Source organism: Engraulis encrasicolus, chromosome 8, assembly GCF_034702125.1.
Source record: "Engraulis encrasicolus isolate BLACKSEA-1 chromosome 8, IST_EnEncr_1.0, whole genome shotgun sequence".
NCBI lineage: Eukaryota > Metazoa > Chordata > Actinopteri > Clupeiformes > Engraulidae > Engraulis > Engraulis encrasicolus.
The window spans coordinates 30,711,114-30,726,282 of record NC_085864.1 but is presented as its reverse complement, the minus strand read 5'-3'; the positions used below and the strand labels follow the sequence as shown (position 1 = coordinate 30,726,282).

General features: G+C 42.9%; 1 protein-coding gene across 2 annotated transcripts; it reads left to right on the top strand.

Moving 5' to 3' along the window:
- Window positions 1–1,455: 1,455 nt before the first annotated feature.
- Window positions 1,456–15,167, top strand: LOC134454453 (coagulation factor IX). 2 transcript variants are annotated; one of them, XM_063205451.1, is made up of 10 exons: window positions 1,456–1,527; window positions 2,719–2,831; window positions 5,128–5,285; window positions 6,312–6,336; window positions 6,545–6,658; window positions 7,147–7,281; window positions 8,660–8,955; window positions 10,044–10,158; window positions 11,422–11,744; window positions 13,425–15,167. In XM_063205451.1, exons 2-10 carry the CDS (start codon window positions 2,735–2,737, stop codon window positions 13,671–13,673), a joined length of 1,512 nt encoding a protein of 503 aa, XP_063061521.1. In that variant the 5' UTR covers window positions 1,456–1,527; window positions 2,719–2,734; the 3' UTR covers window positions 13,674–15,167. The 2 variants fall into 2 exon arrangements, with proteins under 2 accessions (XP_063061521.1, XP_063061522.1); XM_063205452.1 differs by lacking the exon at window positions 7,147–7,281.
- The last annotated feature ends 2 nt before the right edge of the window (window positions 15,168–15,169 follow it).

Here is a 15,169-nt window from a genome sequence, read left to right as displayed (position 1 = left end):
TTGTGTAGTGTTTGTGTAGCTGAAGAGTAGATTTGATTAGTGTGTGTGTGTGGGGGGGGGACTAAATGACGATGCCTGCCTTTTAAAAGAATGTAGAGGGCTCAACACTGTGTGTGTGTTCTGGAGTGTGAAGGACTGCTCCTCACCACAGCACTCCAGGGGGGGTTCATTCCAAGAATCTGGTTTAAGAGAAAGCTAAGCTAAATTACTGTAAGTAAGTTACTGTAGCTAAGTTACTGTTAGTAGCCGAATGTGGTAACCTGCTAATTGATAGCCTGCAGGTGTCATTTCGTAACTGGGCACTCCAGGCTGTTTTTACTACCTGATTTTACCACTGCCTCCAGGTTAACTAAGACTGGTTTACTACCAAAACCTGCCTCTTGGAATAGCCCCCCATCATGCCTTAAAGCTCCCTAGCGACTACAATAGCCACTCCGATACTCCGATAGCCACCCACATATCAGTCAGGGCTCTTGTTGGGACGGAGACTGGGAACACCTTTGCCTCCCCCCAAAAAACTACCTGTGTAAGGTACATACCAGTGCTTTACCAGGAGAAAATTAGAAACACACACACACACACTAGGGCTGCACGATTATGGAAAAAATCATAATCACGATTATTTTGGTCAAAATCATAATCACGATTATTAATCACGATTATTGATTTTCGCAGATTTTTTTTGAAAATTATAACAAGATTAAATATAGCCAAGAATGAATTACATACGGGATGAGCAAAATAAAATTAATTGTAATAATTATGTAAAGGCAATAGCATGAAACTTAAGTGGACAGATTTCTGGCCAGAAACACCAGCCTGTCTGTATGTTCTGGCTTCAAGGACGCTCTCAAAAGTAGGTCACTATTGCCATGATTAAATCACGATTAAAATCATGAGTTCGATTTCACTATTTTATCACGATTTTGATTATTTTCCGATTAATTGTGCAGCCCTAACACACACACACATTAACAACAACTTCTGCCTTGTAATTATTGAACACGTGTAAAGTCCAGCAGTGTAAGTATACTGCATGTGTTGTAGCTTTCATTTTTGTCAGTTTTGTCTTGTGTGCGGACTGATTTATCATGATCATATCAGGAGTCCTCAGAAAAGGACCCAATATTATTAAAGGGTTGTCCTCTCTCTCTGCCTATCTAGAATTGAGAGCTCTGTAGGGCATCCTTCCCATCTGCCTGTCCAGTATTTATTGATAAATTATAAATACATGTACGTGATAACTGTTGGCTGTACTTTTTTCCCGTCTTTATTGTAAATAGACCCCTTTCGGGAGTGTATATACGGTCTTCTTGTACAGTGGAAATCTGTCATGCTGTAATAAAAAAATATATATTGGTTTGTGTAAAAGCTGTGTGTGTGTCATTTACGATACGTCATGTGTGGGTGGTGGTCTTGATGTCATGGTTTTTACGTTGGCCTTTGTCAATATTTAGAGACTGAAGGTCAGTAGCCCACAACACTGCCAGTCCTCAATCTTATTCCAAGCAGAATTCACTAAAACAGGTAGGTCCTGATATTCATTAAAATGCTTGATTTTAATATCTATGTGCATGCTATATAGGAAATGCACTGGTCCATTATATGGACGAACATTACTTACTATTGTCTAAATTAGTTGATTTCCTAAACGTAGCCTCTTACTTCAGATGGGCCCATGGACGGGCCTACTCTCTCTCCACTGAGAATACTCAACTACAACATAACAACATTGTTATGACATTGCAGAGAGCTTTAAGTAGCAGATGAAGACTTGGTTATTAATATTTGTGTGACATTAAGGTTTTAACAGGCTCTGTGTAAGGGGCTAATCTTCCACAGTGTTGTGGTTGTTTGACCTATGGCCTTGGTCACCATATACTTTATTGACGGCTCTGCGCTGTGCGCTATACGATTCTATATTTTTCAGGGTACAACTTAAGGTCATGTAATTATAAGCTACTGAACTGTTGATCTATCTGACCTATCAATATACAAGAATTCAGATTTGAGTACAGATGTACGGTAAAATGAGTTTGACACTAGTCCTAAATATGTTAATCAATTAAATTTACCTTAAATGAAGATAAGCCTACTGGTAAATGACAATAAATGTGTTTGTAACAAATTACAAACCCTGGAGTTAGTGGAATAATCTGAAACTCTAAACTGTAGACTTTTTGTAAAATGTTGTCACAGAAATGCAGTTATAACTTTCAGGGTTTTTTCTCATCACAGCACACTGTCACAGTCACTGATGTCACTAACTGTAATCTGACTGTGATCTGTAATATGACTGTCAGGATCAGTGGTGGCCAAATTCTGATAAAGTGGTGACTGTTTTAGATGAAATTAAACATCCAATCTCACATTTAGTCTGGTTTATCAGGCTAGCCATGTTGTCCTTGTACAGAGGACAGAGCCTGTGGCAGAGTGATGACAATGGACTCAATCATTATGGGACATGATGATGGGGTCAGTCGTCCCGGGCCCAGTGAGACAGGGGGCCCAGATTTGGGTCCCTATTACATTATAAGTATTGGGTGGGGGGGTATTTCAGATGTCTTTGTCCCGGGCCCGGCAAAAGCTGTCAGCGGCCCTGACTCTGTAGGTGGTGACTTCAAGATGAGGTCTTTAGATATAGTATTCATTTTCTCGAGCTCTTCATGAGACATTGGTATGCAGTATTCTCTCTGCCTTTGCCTACAATTCCCACAGAGCTTGTGCCAGAGTGATGGCTGTGCCTGTGAGGTGTGTGTTATGTTCTCCTCTCCTGCCCCTGCCCCTGCTCCTACTGGCCTGCAGTGTCCTCACAGGCTTGGCAGCGAAAGGTAAGGACAGCCTCATTGTGTTCTCCCTTAAAAGCATCTTCCTCTTGGGCGGTTCTAGACCAAAATCACCAGGGGGCCTGAGGAGGGGGCACTATTTTTTTAGGGGGGCACATAAATTGGCAAAAGAGATACATTTTTAATAATGTGAATATATATACAAAAATGTATATTTAAGAATAATCAACTGTATACTCTGATCAACTTGTTGTGGTCTCATCTAATGAATTAGTTTAACTAATTTCCTTAACAGTACAGTATATCATGTCGCAGTCATTGAATGTTCAGCGCAGGGCCCACAACAGGGGCCAGGAGGAAATCTACAGGGGCCCCGGCCCACCCTGGCCCTTGTCTAGAACCGCCCATGATCTTCCTCTTGGCATAGCGAAGCCCAGCGCAGCCCAGCAGGGGCGTCCCTAGACCTACTTTACTGGGGCATGTGCCTGGATATTGATTTGCTGTGCCCCAGTATGAATTTCATCAAAAAACCTTGCCACCTTGGAATTTAGCTCAGTTTAGCATACAGAGTAATCTACAGAATGCACACTAAATAGCGCACATGCACTACTTGTAATAATATAATTAATTCACAAGCTTTTTAAAATAAATAACTGCAAAAAAAAAAGTTTTGCGTGTGCACTTTGCAGTCTCGCATTATCTCTTGGTGCCCTACCGTGCCCCTGTATAGCAATAGGTCAGCTGACGCCCCTGCAGCACAGCACAGTGCGCCTTAGCTTCCTGTTTACCCTCCTGTCCAGTCCCCACATCCCCACATCCCCACATCCTGCTGCTGCCAGATGTGTTACTTGGCTCACTTGGTGTTGTTTCCTCCCTCTATGGAGCTGCAGAGGATGTGTCTGCAGAGAGAGAGAGAGAGAATGAGAGAGAGAGAGAGAGAGAGAGAGAGAGAGAGAGAGAGAGAGAGAGAGAGAGAGAGAGAGAGAGAGAGAACAAGAGAGAGAGAAAAGAGAGAGAGTGGCTGGACTGAGGCCAGATACATTCCAGAATGTTCCACCATGATATGGATACAGCAGTGATATGGCCGGTTTTTCAGACACCGCGGCACACAGGGGTTTGTGATAACGATTGTTTTTCTGTGCATACTTCAGGGGTCGCATCACCTCCCTCCTGGCTTTCCTTTGCCAGCTTGTGAACTGATGCTGCACTGCTTGTTGTTGTTCAATGCAGTAGCCAAATTTCTATCAAGTCATGCTGACCCCACACAACATCAGTCTTATTTATTAGAATCAATGCAGTGTGGACCTGCTGTGGCCAAGCGGTGGGGCACTCGTGTGCTATGTGGCCGACCCGGGTTCGATTCCCGGCCTGGGTCCTTCGCCGGCTATTCCTTGTCTCTCTCTCTCCCCGCTCGCTTCCTGTCACCATCTTCTCTTCACTGTACTATCATAAATAAAGTCAAAAAGACCCAAAAAAAATCTTTAAAAAAAGAATCAGTGCAGCTTATTCAGGGGTTCTTGTTGAAGAGTTTTCCTGCACTGCCCAGTGCCCACATGTTTGAATCGTTTAGAAATACTCCCAATCGTAACGTCAGTAGAAATTGTTTTGAATCTGTTTACATGTATCCTGTGTGCCATAAAGTGCTTTTCCACATTTTCCACACAAATATAATTATAGCATATGACTTTTAACATGTAACAGACGAATAGCAGAAGTAGTGCTTCTGCCAAGTCTGTTTACATGTGTCCTATGACATTAACTGCATTGCCACATTTCCCCCAAACATTTCCCACAACCATAGCACACCATTTAACATACAGCAGACATCATAATGGAAGTAATGATGCATGTCTGTTTACATGAAGTACATCCCCACATTTCCCACGTACAAATTGATTCAAACATTGAACATGCAACAGACATACTGGACATAGCGGTACGTAATTGTGGCGGTGTTGCATGCCTGTTTACATGTATCCTGTGACAGGAATGGCATTTCTGTATTTCCCACAAACACAGCCATAACACATGGTGTTTAACATGTAACAGATATGCAAACACACATGCAACATACGAAGGCCAACATTTACAAGAGTAGTAACATCAATGATTGGCAAAATTGATTAATCAGTTATAATACAGTGCCACATGTTCCAAATGACTTGGTTTTACCAGTCAAATTCAGCCAGGTGATTGTCTGGTTAAACAATCACCTGGTTGAACTTCACGGGTCATTTGGATCATGTGGCAGCGCTAGATTGTAACTAATGAATGCATTTTGCCCATATGCGGTATTAACATGTATCCTGTATGTGTGTGGGGGGGTCTCCTTGGGGCCCAGTGTTCCTGGAACCCCAGAGGGCGTCTGGGCTGCTGAGGACCAGGAGGGCCAACTCCTTCCTGGAGGAGATCCGTCCGGGGAACCTGGAGAGGGAGTGCTATGAGGAGACCTGCAATCAGGAGGAGGCCTTCGAGATCTTCCAGACCAAAGAGAAGACGGTACCTACCTAACCCCTTCCCAATACACATCATGCAATAATGAGGACCTCATTCATCTAGACCAGATGAAGAGAAAGCAGTTTAGTCAGTGGTAAAAAAAAAACAATTCTGAATTGTATTGTCCCTTTGGAAAATTGAGGGAACAGATTTCTCAAAGGAATGATTCACAATCTCAGTAACATACTTTCATTAGTTCACCATCTGAAATTCTTGGTAGAGAAGAGACTTCTTGTGATCATGCAGCTCTCACAGGAGAGTGGCTGTCCACGCGGTGGACCGATCATCAAAGTGCTTTACAGGGTCTGCGTGGACCACTGCACTCGAGAAGCTGAGATAGTTTGATTACGCAGCGTATTGGGCAAGATCGCTGCCCATGGTGCTGAAGTACTGCAACGGTCGAGAAATGTCTACATGGTGGACATTTTCAAGCTCGGGAGCAGGCCTACGGGGCACCATTGACAGTTTGGGCAGTATCTTAGCCCGCAGATATGTGCGAGGTCTGAGTTGACCGCTCCTGGCCAATGATGGTCAGAGAGCAAAGGAGTAAGGTGAACTGGAGAGGAAGCTAGGGCAGGACTGAATCGACCGAACAGTGATGCAAGGGAGGTGAGCAGGGAGGTGGTGGGTGCAAGTCGAGAAAGCTAATTTCTGACTGTAGACAGGTGAGCAGAGAATAAATGCTGTCTAGTTGGTTAAGGGGCATTCCAAATTTGAGTAGACTGAAATTCACAGAATGATGGATGAGCGCAGAATGAGATTCAGGTGGGTGACTAGACATGTCTATCTTTTTGCGCTGAATTCCAACGAATGATGGTTGAACAGAGAAAAGAATGCAAGTGGTAATTAGGGCATGCCAACCCTTCTCCCGAACTTTTATTTTTTTTTCAAAAAACGTGCACCAAAAAAACATTTAGGTTTCTATGAACATACATACTCGAACTGCCTTCCTTAACAAGCAAGTCAGACTCAGAATATTATGTATCTATTAAATGCTGTCTATTAATAGTGTGTATCACTCCCCCACAGATGGAATTCTGGTACAAATATCAAGGTCAGTGTTAAGCATCTTTAGCATCTTTAGTGCCCTCTGCAGAAGAGCTGCAGTGTGTGTGTGAATGTACTGTGTGTATGTCTGTTTTTTTGAGGACCCTCTCGAAAACAAGATTTTTTATCTCAAGAGGCTATCCTCTAATAAAGAAATTTGAATTTGAAAAAAGTGCAATCCAGGTATGCTCAACTGATGTCGTTTCTTTCTTCAGCTATCAACTACTGCCGTTTCAACCCATGCCTCAATGGTGGCATCTGTTCGGTTGACAGACACCAGTACCTGTGCCTGTGCCCCCCACGCTTTGAGGGCCAGAACTGTGAAACAGGTGGTACCAACACAATAGCCTGCCTGTCTGTCTGTCTGCTTGTATATCTGACTGTCTGTCTGTGCCTGCATCTCCACTCTAATCAGTGATGAAGATAAATAAATAAATAAATAAATAAATAAATAAATTCAGGTTGTATTATATTGAATGAGCAAAATGGATTCATCAGTTACAATGTAGTTCCATATTATTTCAAATGATTTAGTTTTACCTGTCCAATTCAGTCAGGTGATTGGCTGGTTGACTGATCACCTGGTTGAATTGGACAGGTAAAACAAGGTCATTTGGAATATGTGGCACTGGATTGTATGTAAGTAATCCATTTTGCCCATCAGTGACCATAAGCAATGCTACGTATGTTATGGCATGTGTGTTGGGCAACTGTTCTCTTGTTCTCTGTTGTCTGTTAACTGAAAACAATGGTGTATCAGCGCATTAACATACAGTATCTGTTTATGGGTTTGATAACTGTTGCTCTGTTCATGTAGAGGTGTTTGACTGCGAGTATAAGAACGGAGGCTGTCTGCACTACTGCAGCAACTGGGATCGCACCACCAGCGTCATCTGCAGCTGTGCTGAGGGATACCAGCTGGACGATGACGGGAAGGGCTGCAGTCCCACAGGTAAGGAGGTTGGGTAGCACTTTATATTAATGTCCGCTTAGCTTATAAAGTAATCAATTAGCTAATGATGAACAAAACATTGAGAAATGTTTTTATTATTAGCTACATTTTGTTCATACTTTATAAAATATCTACAAATAATATGTTCACGATTTCACAAATCTTTTAACGGAGTATTATTAGTCATGTACAAACAATTTGAAAATGTTTGATAAATATTAACATAACATTTACAAACATTTACAAGTCATTTACAAACATTTATCAATGCTTTCTTCATCATTTGTTCATTATTTACTAAGTGTTATTAATGCTTTATAAGCAGACATTAATATAAAGTGTTACTGGAGGTTGTTGATTTTTTTATTCAAGTATTTTTTGGGGCTTTTCAGGCCTTTATTATGAGACAGGACAGACAGGAAGTGAGTTGGGACGAGAGGCGGGGAAGGGCAAAGGTCAAATGACCCGGACCGGGAATTGAACCCGGGTCGGCCGCGTAGCAGATGAGTGCCCTATACCGTTAGGCCACGGTGGGGCCAGGAGGTTGTTGAATTTGTGAGCAAACCAAAACACATTCCTAGCTAGTAGCTGTTTTTTAAACTGTTGAGATGGCTACAATAAACTTCAACTTGAAGACACGTGTCACATGTCGCCCCTGTAAGAACAGATGAGATGTGTTTCAGATGTTTCACCTGTCTGGTAGGTATGATGCATTTCAGGCGCACACCAGATAACCAGGTATTGATGACAGGTAACCAGGTATTATTGACCAGACATGGAGGTTCTTGAATTTGTGAGCAAACCAAAACACATTTCTAGCTCGGTGTCTGGTATGTAAGACACGTTTCAAATGTTTCACTTGTCTGGTATGTAAGAAGCGTTTCAGATGTTTCACCTGTCTTGTAGGTAAGAAGAAGTTTCAGGTGTATACCAGGTAACCAGGTATTGATGACAGGTCACCAGGAATCATGGACCAGGCATGGATAAACACTGTCTATGAAGCTTGTATTCATAATGTGGAAACGTGCATTGCAGGGCTACTCTGAACATGGGAGGTGTCCTTATCTTCTTCTGTAGTCCAGGCGATGGAAGGACCACGTTGACTCAAAATCACATTTTGTTTGCAGTCGTGCAAAGGAAACGGCTGGTTGCCAGATTTGGTAGAAATCTGGCCAAAGCAACACCTTTGCGATAACATCATGTTTCTTCCTGTTCTTCCTGAGGTCCAAAAGACAAAGATTGATTGCAAAAAGGCATGCTTCTCACTCACAATGTCCATTGTCTTGATTCCCTAAGGTCTCTAGCACCATAAAAGACTAAAGCTGTCCATGATGATGTGGAGATAACCTGTTGCTGTCTGTGTCTCTGTCTCCACCAGTGAAGTTCCCTTGTGGTAAGCAGTGGACTGGTCTCTCCTCCTACCACCACTACCGCTCCCTCGACTCCAATGACACACAGGTCCTCACCCACACACCAAAGTCAAGTCACAACTCCACTCACCCAGACGCAAGCAACTCCACCACCCTGCAAGGGGTTAATAATAACTCAAACAGCACTGAGCAGGGCACTGTAAGGGATGATGGGTACTACTACGGGGACCTTGAGGAGCTGGAGGCCAACGACACACGCATTGTTGGGGGCCTGCTGCAGAAGCAAGGAGGCAGCCCCTGGCAGGTGAGGAGGAGATGGGGTGGAGGTGCCAACATGTCACGGGCAGAGCTCTAAATGACCACCAACCAACCGGCCAAATGCTGGTGAAACTTCAGTTTGACTGGTAGAAAAACCAACTTGCTAGCCACTTTGACCCATTAGTGAGTGTGCGCTTGGCTAGTAAGATTAACATTTACAAACGAATTAGGCTGGAGACGAAAATAGTTAATTTAGAGCCTTGGTCATGGGTGATCATGATGTGGTATAGAAAAGGGGAAATGGTGGCGAAATGAAAAAAAAAACAATTTTTATTCAAGTTATCCTAGAGATAATCCTGCACACTTGGAATCTTTCTATTTCCTTTATGACACAATGTTTGGATTGATGTCTAATTGAAATTAAATTCAAGGATTTCACTTCATGGTCCTTTTTTAAAACAGAAAATGATTAGGATAACACATTTTACTTTTCTATAAGGCAACACCAAAATAAGCCCTTACGGTGGTCATAGCCTATAGGCGATGGATGGTGGTGTGTAGAGCAGGCTCGTAGGTGACTTACAATTGAAAGTAGTTGAACACTAAAATAATTTTAGGCACATCTTTTTCAGGTTAAAAAAACAATGTAGTACAGTATTGCATTAAGTAATGTCTACGGATGTGGAACACACTGAAAACAAATGCACAGATGGAACACAGTGGCAGAACAATTGCACACAGGGCCCCAGGGCAAGACACTGATGGGGCCCCCCTATACAACCTACCAATGTCCCAATAGGGCCCCCACCACCAATATAGGAGAGTCCTGGGTACGCTTTTACTGTACTAAGCCAGGCTGTGCCCTCCTAGTGACGCAACACTTTCAGCGTTGCAACTAGTCAGGTCAAGACTAGAGCAATGCAAGTCCTTTCTGAGTTCCCGCAAATACGGGAACTCCTCCCACTTTGTCGGTAAGCAAACAAACATAAGCAAACCAAGGGAGACAGGTCAACCATGCCGTTTGGGAAACGTTAACTGTTATGCTCTTTGTCAGACCAAGTCTCGAAGAGATTTGAACGTCGATGATAATCAGGCTAGCTTGTAATTCTACTGTTGCTCTCCCCTCCCATGCAGGTTCTCCTCCGTAGGTCTAATGGCTACGGCTTCTGTGGAGGGACGCTCATCAACGAGCGCTGGGTGGTCACTGCTGCTCACTGTCTGGCGGATGAGGCGCACCATGTGACTATAGGTGACTGCAGGCAGGGGAGCGCCATACATTTTGGGCCCGATGAAAGATTCTAATTTTGGGCTCCCTTAATTTAAGGACCCCCTTTTGGGGCCCCTTAAGTCAGAGCTGTCAGTGCTTGGGCCCTTAAAATCTGACCTTTCCCATCCTAGCGACACCCCCGACTGCAGGGGAGCACTGCAGTGGGGGAGTTAAGGGTGGTTTATGCCTCGAGATCAGCGTCACTGCATCATGATGCAGTGAGCCGCGCAGTTAACGGAGTGAAGCCCCCCCATCACGCAGGTACTCTGGGGCACCTCCCCGAAATTGTGTCTCGACGCAGGGAGCGACGGCGTGAAAGGGCGAAAATAGGTCTCTGATTGGTCCTCTCGACCAGCCTGCTCTGTCCTTGAGTCGAGAACAAGCGCTACTTCCTTGTTCTAACCTTCGTCTGTCTACGGACTGTGAGCTCTTCATTAAATAAGTTGCCCGTGCTATGTTGTTTGATTTATTTACACGAACCAAAGACAACACATGTGCTTGCAAGTTACGACGCTGAAGTTATTTGGACAGTTGAACAGTGGTTCCGAGGTCGAGGAAACATTCCGCTTCGTCCTCGACAAATGAGCCACTTCTTTGTTCCAAACTACCACTGAGGCTGCCAGTGCGATCAAACATGCACGTGATATAAAGATTTAATGTTTCATTTTCATTCTCGTCGAGTCTGTGATGCTAAAAAACAACCGACACGTCTAGTTTACTCTTTGTATTGAAGGCAGTTTCAGCGTGGAATGACATCGCGCAGACCGTGCTTCAAAACAGGGCATAAACCAAAATTAACTGCATCATGGCTGCGACAAGCTCACTCTGTGGCACAAGTAGGAAGCATAACCCGCCCTTTAAGGGGTTAAGATTAGGCTGATATAGGATTATAATGTGTTCACAGGGGCCACTGTTTGCAGCATTGACCCCCACCTGCCCACTTTATCCACTGTAGTTAGACCTCAACATTCGAGAGTGGCTGAGGGTGCCATGTACTATTATAGTCTATATGTTAACGGCCACATTAGTTGTTTTGGTCGAAGAGAAATTAATCAAAGAAGTCAGTGTTAAAAACTGTAAATTGTGCAATAAACTCAAAATTGCCACGCAAGCTCTCTTGTGCTTAAATGATTAAACAGTAATAGCATCAAATGAGATTGCAGGATGACTTCTGTGGGGTCCCTAAAAAGAAATGTTTTGTCACTTGTCAGTCAACATGTGCCTCTCTGTGTGTGTGCCCATCAGGTGACTATGACAAGAAGCGCCCGGACCCTGACGAGCAGAAGATAGCAGTGGCCCACTCCATAGCTCACCCGTTCTTCCACGAGTTCACCTTTGACAGCGACATCGCTCTTCTGTACCTGGCTGAGCCAGTCACGTTTGGGCCGTATGCCATCCCGGCCTGCATGCCGGACCCCAACCTGGCTCGTCAGCTGATGCGGGACGGCACCATGGGGCTGGCCACGGGCTGGGGGGCCACGCGCTACAGGGGCCGGTCCTCGCGGTTCCTCAGGAAAGTGGCGCTCCCGGTGGTGGATCAGATGAAGTGCATGGCCTCCACAGAACAGGTGAGGAGACCTCGCAGCCGCAGGCATTACATTACATTACATTACATTCAGGGCACCAAAGGTGTCAAAATTAAAAGCAAATTCATAGCGTAAGTACAATCCTAGCACATGACTTTGCATAGCTGTTACACCAGTTACTCTATTGTACCTAATGTGGTAGATAGACTGTGTTGTTACAGAAAACCCACTAAAAACCTACTGTAACAAGAACCCACCACAAATTTCATTCAACCAGTACAGTTAGCTGGTAGTAAGACAAGACAAGTACACAGGTCTCTGGTTCCTCAGATAAGTTATCTGTGTTGAAAGGAAACGGTTTCTTTTTATCTTTTACTTTTACTTTTGACATATCTGCAGGGCGCTAAATTAACACCCACCACCTGGGGTGTTTACAGTTGCAGAAATGAAAAATGCTGCCATCTATTCATTCACATGTGCATGAGTGATTTCAGTTACTTGTCGATAAAATTGATTCCAGTGCTTTTTTTTAACGATCAGCTGGTTCATAAAATGCATGGGTCAAATATTTGGCAAACTTTTAATTTTCTCAAGCAGAGAGAAGTCAACTTGGCAAGGAGTCGAGGAATGCATGGCAGGGCCAGAAAACCATCTCAATATTCAGCTGGGGATACTAAATGTTTGCCTTAAGATTTCTGACTTGCACCATAACCACACTTGGGAAGTATTCCAAGAATGTGGTTTAGTGATGAAGCTGGCTAAGTTAACTTACAAGCAGTGGTAAATCCGCTAACAGATGTCCTGCAGACAAATTAAGATGATTTACTCACTACCTCAAGGTTACTTAACCTGGTTTACTATTGAACCAGCTTTGTGGAATACCTCACCTCAGAGGCGCATCTTGTCACCAGGCAGCCCCCAACCCCTTAGATAGTGAATAACAGTCCACACTTCCTAGACTAGCAGCGATTTTGATTCAAATGTTTATTCGGTAACACTTAACTTAAAGCCCATATCTATAGCGCATTATAAGCGCATTTATAAGAACTTATAATGCACGTTATAATTACTTACAACGCATTATGACTACACTCATAATGCTTCATGATGCTTTATATTAACAGTTATGAATAACCATGAATCTAGCTTATAATGCTTTATAAATCCAAGCGTCTCATGAGTGCTCATGACTGGCTATAAACTACAGGCTACCTGATGGGGCTTTAAGTACATTATGAGGACCTATACCCCTCAATGCACAGACCTGGATGATAAACTGTCATAAGGGCTCATAAGATGCATAATGTTCCATATGAGATCATAAGTCGTCACTGTGTGCTCTAAGTAAAGTTAAGTTCATATGGGTGCATCTATAATGCACTGTATAATGCACATCTATAATGCATCATAATCAGCCTGAAGTTCCCATCCAGTCTTGAGCACTCATAACACCCTTGGATTTATAAAGCATAATTTATAAGCTAGATTCATGGTTATTCATTACTGTTAACATAAAGCATCATGAAACATCATGGGTGTAGTCGTAATGCGTTGTTGTTAGTAATTATAATGTGCATTATAATTTGTCATAAATGCGGTCATAATGCGCTATAGATATGGGCTTCATAGAAAGTGTTACCGTTTATTCTTTTGAATATTTTCTTGGAGCTCCAGCTGACCCTAGAGTCACCTCTGCTCTGCCCCCCTATTCTCTCTCCACAGATCATCACAGACAACATGTTCTGCGCGGGGTTCCTGAACAGAGAGCAGGACGCCTGCTCCGGGGACAGTGGTGGGCCGTACGTGGTCAACTACAGGGACACCTGGTTCCTGGTGGGGGTGGTCAGCTGGGGGGAGAAATGCGCCGCCGTGGGGAAATACGGTGTGTACACACGCTTAGGAAACTACCTCATATGGATACGGGAGACCATAGCGGACCACGAAAGGAAAATGAGACAGTCATCATCATAGTCTCTTGTCTGAGTCTCTTATTTAACAAAATACCAGCACAATTTACGTATTCTTCTTTACAATTCTTCTGGAATGTTCCAATTCTTCTTTACAGCTTTAGTAAAAAGCAAAAATGAGTACACCCCTTTTGAAAAGTGACATTTTGAACAATATTTCAATAATCACACAAGGTCATAGGTGTGCACAGGTAGGGATGAGGTGGTGCTAAAGCACCTACCCTTTGCCATACTGGACAAAATAAATACCTTTTTTTGAAAGTTCATTTTTTCCCAAGTTTTTTTGTTACAATATATGTTGATCCATTTTGCCACCATTATCTAAAAATGCGGTTAATACTTAATACAATATTTTTGGAACTGATGACATCAAAACTACATGGCGTTAGAAAGATGGGCTACTCCAGGCTACAGGAGTGCTGCTTGTGTTAGAGAACTGCATTCCATTGATGGAATAATAAATACATACGTACATGTATTGCTCTATGTATAGCGAAGATGTTACCATCACGCCATGTCCTCATTGTGGGTCATTTAACAATTAACAATTCAAAATCAAATAGTTACGTCAAGTTTCCTTTGATCTTTCAGTTAATTCTGAATTAAGGCGTTTAAATTACGTTTTCAAAGCGGAATTAACATTTATTCAGAAACAAAGTGAGTTAATTCGAAATTAAAACCATCATGTAAACGTAGCCATTGTGTTCTTTTCCAACATGACACTGACCCTAAACACACACCTATGGCAACTACTGATCTGCAGGTGAGCAATGTATAGACCTGATCTGAACTCAGTGTGAATGTGAACATCAATGAGTTTTGAAGACACAAATTGGCCATCACTCTGGGGTGTACTCATTTCTGCCACACCATAATATCAGAGACTGACATTTTCTTTTCCGTTTCTGTTTTTCAAATAATCTGTGTGCTTATTGAAATATTATTCAGAATGTTACTCTTTACTCATTATGGCTGTGTACTGTATTATGCATGTAGAGAACTATATTGAGTATTGTAAAGCATCATTCAGGGGTGGGGAACCTCTGTCTGGAGGGCCGCTTGCGGCCCTTGAGGTCGTTTTATCCAGTCCCCGATATGATTTGCAGCTTCACATGAAATATGGCATATTTTGTAAAGGATTATTAGAAATTACATTTTTGCAATACAATGAAGTTAAATTCAGGGGTCCTAGAGAAGGTGGGACTGTTTTAAAAGGTAGCTGCCTTCAATATAGGCCTAAAGTGCAAGGGGAAATCCTGATTTGTGTTCATAATACCGCCCTCAGAGGACTTTTACGGCCCTCGGATGAATTTGAATGAAAAAGGTTCCCCACCCCTGTTGTAAAGCATCATTCAGTCTACTTGGGTGCTAGAAATATCACACACACTAACATTGTGTGTAAGAGTGTAACAGTTGTAAAATCCCTGCAATGGGATGTATACCCTTTTAAATTATGCCAGTTGTTACTTTTAAATTAAAAAAAATCCTAATCTCTTTATT

Bases quoted from the DNA above. Each gene is read 5' to 3' on its own strand.
- LOC134454453 (XM_063205451.1), top strand. From the start codon at position 2,735: ATGGCTGTGCCTGTGAGGTGTGTGTTATGTTCTCCTCTCCTGCCCCTG. The intron at 6,337-6,544 runs GTCAGTGTTAAG...TTCTTTCTTCAG, and splicing joins ATTCTGGTACAAATATCAAG to CTATCAACTACTGCCGTTTC. The intron at 11,745-13,424 runs GTGAGGAGACCT...CTCTCTCCACAG, and splicing joins GCATGGCCTCCACAGAACAG to ATCATCACAGACAACATGTT.